At 37.1% G+C, this 6,743-nt stretch overlaps 1 protein-coding gene across 2 annotated transcripts; it reads left to right on the top strand.

Annotated features, from left to right (window-relative positions):
• The first annotated feature begins 408 nt into the window (after window positions 1-408).
• LOC132029343 (zinc finger BED domain-containing protein DAYSLEEPER-like) lies at window positions 409-2,719 on the top strand. Of its 2 annotated transcripts, none has more exons than XM_059418644.1 (2): window positions 409-675; window positions 2,661-2,719. In XM_059418644.1, exons 1-2 carry the CDS (start codon window positions 480-482, stop codon window positions 2,702-2,704), a joined length of 240 nt encoding a protein of 79 aa, XP_059274627.1. In that variant the 5' UTR covers window positions 409-479; the 3' UTR covers window positions 2,705-2,719. The 2 variants fall into 2 exon arrangements, with proteins under 2 accessions (XP_059274627.1, XP_059274626.1); XM_059418643.1 differs by lacking the exon at window positions 409-675 and adding an exon at window positions 1,188-2,581.
• The last annotated feature ends 4,024 nt before the right edge of the window (window positions 2,720-6,743 follow it).

The following is a 6,743-nucleotide window of genomic DNA, read 5'->3' as shown; positions in this document are numbered from 1 at the left end:
TGGATAGTATCCATAGCATTAGTATTTGGGAGAGAAAGAAAAAAAGATATTTGTTAAAATTGTCTCTTTCGTTTCTAGGAAATTAAATGGGTTGAAGATTTTCTGGTTTTTTTTGTATTTTTTCTTTTTTGGGTGTGATCAGTTGGGATTTGCTTTCCGGTGAGAAAAATTAAGTTAAAGAAAATAAGTTATTCTGTTAATCCTGAGATTTTGGGGAAAATATCCTTCTTTTTTGATTAATTTGTTTTCTTAATTGGTCATCGGTATTTGAATGGGAATTCAAATTTACTTATTTAGATGTTTAACATGGAAGTAAGCTCTGATTGTGTGTGTATTAGATGATTCATAATAATTTTGAATTGATTTAACTTTGGGGTTCGTCCAAGTAAAATAAAGTGACCATGTTATGTTAAGTAGAAATGATACTTAATCCCTTGCAATTTATGTCTTATAACATTTGTAATCTCTTCTATGTTTAGATGGAAGATGAAGCAAGTCGAACAACCAATGTCAGTGGAAGCGCACCTATTACTGAGTCTCTTGATTCAACACCGGAAGTTGAACAACATCCAGTGACTGTGAAGAGGAAAGCTATAGAACCAAGATCTGCTGCTTGGTCGCATTATGATAAGCTCATAGAAGATGGAATTAATAAAGCAAAGTGCAAGTATTGTGGTAAAGTTCTCTTAGCTGATGCAACTAAAAATGGAACAAGTGGGTCGAATAAACATTTGAAAACTTGTCCTAAAAATCCAAATAAGGTTAACACTTCCAATTCTAAGTACAAACAATCAAATTTAAACTTTCCACTAGAAGGTGAAATGGGTGATGGGGCAACTTGGAATTTTGATCAAGAGGTATCTCGGAGGGCTTTAGTTGAGATGTTAATCCTTGATGAGCTTCCTTTTCGTTTTGTTGAAAAGGAAGGTTTTAAGAAGTTTATGAAAAAAACCCAACCTTTATTCCGAGTTCCCTCCCGTAGAACAGTGACTAGGGGTTGTTATGTAGTTTTTGGTGAAGAGAGACAAAAATTTATAAAGTATTTGAAAGAAACATCACCAAGAGTTTGTCTAACCACAGACACATGGACTTCTATATAGAGAATAAATTATATGTGTTTGACAAAGACACTTTATTGATAGTGATTGGCTCTTGCATAAACGAATTTTAAACTTTCGGTTGTTACTAGTCATAAGGGTGACGAAATGGCCCGTTGTATTAGTAAGTGTTTGCTTGATTGGAAATTGGAGAAAGTAATCACTATAACCGTAGATAATGCTTCTTCTAATGATGTCATGGTGAAAGAGTTACACAAACAAATGGTTAATTGGGGATCTAACATGAAATGTGGTAACCATCTTCACGTGAGATGTATGGCTCACATTTTGAATCTTATTGTGCAAGATGGCATGAAAGAAGTTGGTCCATCTATCAAACGTGTTAGGCAAATGGTGAAATATGTTAGACAATCTGCCGCAAGGATTAGAAAATTTGCGGAATGTTGTGAACTAAAAAACATAGACAGTAAGAAGTCATTATGTTTAGATGTTTCGACCCGGTGGAATTCGACCTACTTGATGTTGGATGCCGCACAACATTTTGAGAGTGCATTTGATAGGTTTGATCTTGAAGATGGTGGATAAACAACTTATCTTGCTACTCATGTTTGTGAAGATGGAAGTATTGCAGGTGTACTTGAAAGCGATGATTGGCAAAAGGTGAGAAACTTGGTAATATTTCTTAAAAGGTTTTATGATCTAACTGAGAAGGTTTCAGGTTCACTTTATGTCACTTCTAATGGTCACTTTGAAGATATAGTTGAGCTTCACAATCATTTAAGAGAGTGTATGAAAGATGATGATCCTTCTTTGGCAAAAATGGGAGAAAAAATGATAGAAAAGTTTGTCAAGTATTGGGGTGCTCCTGAAAAAATGAATAAGGTGCTTTTTATTGCCTCTATCTTAGATCCTCGTAACAAACTTGAGTATGTTGGCGCCGCACTTGAGGATATGTTTGGAGATGAAAAGGGGAGTGAAATAAAAGATGAAGTGGTGACTTACATGAAATCTATGTTTGAAGAGTATGTAGCAAAATTCTCTAATGCATCTCGACGCACATCTTCTCTCTCTGATTCATCGGTCGACATCGGATTCATCTAGCTCTAACACTAGCACAAAATCAGCAAAAGTGAGAAATAGGATCCAAATGAAGAGGAACAAACAAGATGGTACAAGTTTGGGTGGTAAGTCGGAGTTGGAAAAGTATCTTAGTGAAGAACTAGAGCCGAATGATGATGATAATGATGATGGGGATAGTTTTGATATCTTATCATGGTGGAAAGCTCATTCTCCTAAATATAAAATTCTTTCCGAGATGGCTCGTGATGTGTTGGAAATTCCTATTTCTAGTGTGGCATCGGAATGTGCATTTAGCATCGGGGGCCGTATTCTTGATTCATTTAGGAGTTCTTTGACTCCGAAATTGGTCCAAGTTGTTATTTGTCTTCAAGATTGGCGTCGAAATGAGCCTTATCCCGTAAATGTTGAAGAAGATTTTAATGATCTTATGAAACTTGAACTTGGTATGTTTTTCAGTTTTTGTATTTTGTTTTATATATTTTTACTTAATTTAATTGTTGACACATCTTAAATTCTTTTTAGATATGGTTGATAGCTCAAAAGATTCCCTTGTTCTTGATTTGTAATCGCAAGATGCCTCAGGTAAGATTGAGGTTTTGAACTTCAATGCTCTCTGATCCAAAAGCTTATCGTTGAATATTAGTTTCAAATTGTTTAAAGCCTGAAATTATTATTCATGTAGTTCAATCTATAAAGCTTTTGTAAGCGGCGATTTGATAGTATTAAGAGTAATTCTATTACTATCTCTCTATTTTATTGTATCTAAAAGATAAGTAATCGGATAAAATAATTAGTAACTAGATGCTTTGTTTTTGAATTTGAGCTAAAATTCTATTAGTGGCTCAACTTGCTTAATTTGCGATGTTTGTTATCCCCTCTGTAAGCCGCACTTCCTCTTTTTGTTAATTAATTTTGTTCATTGTAATTGCTCTATAATGAACGAAAGTAGATGACCGAAATCATAGAAATGTCCTAAGCGGTTTAAGGACAATAAATGGCTATGGCTTTTTGCACCAAACATCGGTTTAAAAAAAAATTAGGTTTATGATTTTCATATTGTGTTTTATGCTTCCTTCTCCCATAAGAATATCATATTTGATCTTTTTATTTATTTTTTGTATCTAGCATATATGCCTTACTCATATCTAATCCATTGGCATCTAATAACTTCCCAATTTTCTAAATTTTTGTTTGTTTGTGTTTAAATCCATTTTTGCTTGGATATTCTACTTCGAGTTTAGCTTATGGTTCTTTTAGCTTCTTTTGGTTTCAAGTTTCGCCATGATAATGATTAGGCTTTTATTTCTTTACATAAATTCCACAAGCTAGAACATAAATAATTTGATCAAAGATACTATTCATTAACAAAAGAAAACAAGAAAAAAATGATATGGATTTCATCTTGGATGTTTTAGGCCAGATGTGGTTACACATCCATGTAACTTGAACCAATAATATTTTGTTGTTGGAATGTCTCACCTGGGTGCATAGCCATATTATGGTATTACAATGCGTACCTTTTAATGGTCTTTTAGAAGTGTCCGGAATCAGTAGAATGATCTTTTAATAAAAAATTTGTTGTCATAACAGTTTTCTTGTGCTTTATTTGTATCCCGTGGACTCTTTTTTGCTTTTTTCTTTTTCCTGCTTGACTGGGTGTTTAGTGTTTGCCTCTTTTGCATACCCTTAAATTGGTTTCTTTCATGGTCACAGATGGTAAATTGGAGTGCACAACTAGAGCTTCCAATTTCTGGACAGTGGGCAGTAGTAGTACAACAGCTTCATAATTTCTCTATATTTTGTTGTTAGAAGTGTTCCAGAATCAGTAGAAAGAGTGGAGGGGTATGGCCTTGTAAGGCTTTTGTTAGCATCGTAAGCGCCTACTGATGAAATCTTGCGAGACATTAGCATTACGTGCAGCTTAACCTCGTAATTTTGCAGATTTTGTGTTTCTTTGTAGTGTAGGTACAATTCTGATATACAAGTGTTTTATTCGAAAGCTTTATAAAATTATAGTACAAGCTTTATGTCTTATGGTACTTCGGTTGAACATTGCCAAGCAGTGACAAACCATTTCATTGTCTGATTGGTCATTATGTTAAAATGTTTTTATTATTATAGAAGTAGATAGTGTATTGTCGCCAAATAATTTCATCCTATTTGCTATGCCATAGTAGATCTAGGTAATGCATCAACTATGCTCTCTAGCAATCACATCGATGATATGCTTAACAATCAAGATCATTACTCTCTACATGTTCTTGAGTTTGTTTAGCCTTAAATCAACTTATTGGATGGAGAAATTGTGGAAAGAAAGCTAGAAATAATGTTGAAGCTATTGTTAGTTTATGCACTGTTTGCGTTTGGGAGTGTTCTTGAGTTATAGTGGTTGGAATTCTAGGTTCTTACAGGCATAATCTGATCAAAGAACAAAGAAAGAGAAAAATGAAGGCAAAAGGCATCAGATTCTGTAGACTTTTGTGATTGAATTTCATAAAGCTTAGCACTATTGTGCCATATCTCAAACTTTTAATGGGAAGAGATTTCAATCAAGTTCTAATCATCCTTGTCCTTATACCCCTTCAAAAGTGTACAGTTCTCTAACCGTTGGTAACATCTTTGTTAGTTTGGTCCTAAATAGATCAAAGCTTTGAGAACTAAAAAATAGATATGCATCATTCAAAAAAATGAATGGTAGTTACTCTTTCTGTTCTCCTATAAATTTGATGTCCAATCTTCACTTCCCAGTCTTATTTAAGCGGATCTTATTTGATTGCCAATGCGCTTTGCTGCAAAAAAATGGTATTACCGAATACCGTACCGAACCGAAATTTGATTTACCGATTCCCGAATTATCGAACCGAAGTTTGAAAGTTTGATATTTGGTATCCACTTTCAATTACCGAATACCAAATTACCGAACCCGAAATTTAAAAATACCGAACTGAATACCGAACGCCCAGCCCTAGGGATGAGTAGATCTATCAAATCTCTGGCCTGAAAATCATGGAGGCACACTAGTCATAGAATGGCCTGAATGCCTCAAAAACTGCTGTATGTGCCCGCCTCTATGCTCACTCATAGGACCCGAAAATCTAGCCCGCTTGTTATACCCTCTATCATGCTCACGCTCACTTCTTTGTTGTTGTGGGCTTTCTTCTAAATTCTGAGCATGGGCCTGAATGCATGAAATATCCATATTATCCGAAAGGGACGCAGTCAAGCACCTATCCATCAAATGTGGCCCTAGGTCTTTCACAAACCGGTGCACTCGGTCATCCATATCCGCTACCATGGCCGAAGCATACCTAGCCAAAGAATTAAAGTGGAGACTATACTCTAAAGCACTCAGGCTTTCTTGCCTCAAATTCAAGAACTTATCGGCTCTAACTCGCCGAACTTTTGGAGGCAAATAATGTCGGAGGAAGGCATCTACAAATTTTTGCCATACCGAGGGAGGCGCATTAGCTCCCCGTGAAGCCATCCAAACCGTGTACCAATGAACTGCAACATCCCTCAATCTATAGGATGCTAACTCCACCGATTCGGTGTCCGAAACATGTATCAACCGAAGTGTCCTCAACATACCATCAATAAAATTCTGAGGGTCCTCATCCAGCTTTGATCCAAAGAATTTCGGAGGGTTCAAGCTAATAAAATCACAGGCCCTTGCACTAACAGCCCTATCACCTTGCCCTGTACTTTGCCGCTGAGTCTGGGCAGCAACCAATTGAGTAAGCAAATGAATGGCCTCTTTTACATCTTGGCCTGAAGCATCCGGTGGAGGAACTGGAGGTGCTGGAGCTGGGGCTGAGGCTCCCTCACGCTCCTCAGAAATAGGCACTGAATGAGAAGACTGAGATTGAGCCGCATTCTGGGGCTCACTTTCCTCTACTACTGTTGGCGGTGCTCTTTCAGCCCGCTTTTCTGCCACTGTTTTGCCCTTTTGGGCTGCCGTAGCCTTTCTCTTTACAGGCATCTCTGAAATACATAACACACGGTTAAGGAGAAGGAAGTTCTTATATCATAGCTCTATCGCACGATCTTATGAAGAAAGAAGGTCATTCATTCCTAAAATGCCCGTAGCCTCTTGTTTATAAGTGTGGCGCAACACACCCATAACCAAGACTCTACTGGACACGGCTCGTAGACACACCCTAGGACAGAACTGCTCTGATACCACTTTTGTCACGACCCAACCGGAGGGCGCGACGGTGCCCGTGCTACACCCATCCGGGTACTCTTATTTTACTTTCTCATTTTCATCTGAGGTAGCTACATAGCTAAATCATACTAATCGTATTGCAACAATAATACTCATTAGCCACTATGCCCATATCAATGTACATAAGCCGACGAGGCTAACAAAATAATATCCAAAATATAGACCGACAAGGACAAACACATCTAACCATATATACATGTCTACGAGCCTCTAAGAAAAGTATGTCATATCATATAGGCGGGATAGGACCCCGCCGTGCCCATAAATATATACACAAAAGAATGAATACTGAAGCTATAGCTCCGAATGAAATGGAGCTCCAGCTATCAGTCCCCGAGTAATGAAGCTATGGACCAAGCCTATCTCCTCAAGCATCTGCG

This window comes from Lycium ferocissimum, chromosome 9 (assembly GCF_029784015.1).
Source record: "Lycium ferocissimum isolate CSIRO_LF1 chromosome 9, AGI_CSIRO_Lferr_CH_V1, whole genome shotgun sequence".
Lineage (NCBI taxonomy): Eukaryota > Viridiplantae > Streptophyta > Magnoliopsida > Solanales > Solanaceae > Lycium > Lycium ferocissimum.
The sequence above is the reverse complement of the archived record's forward strand: the minus strand, read 5'-3'. Positions and strand labels throughout refer to the sequence as shown.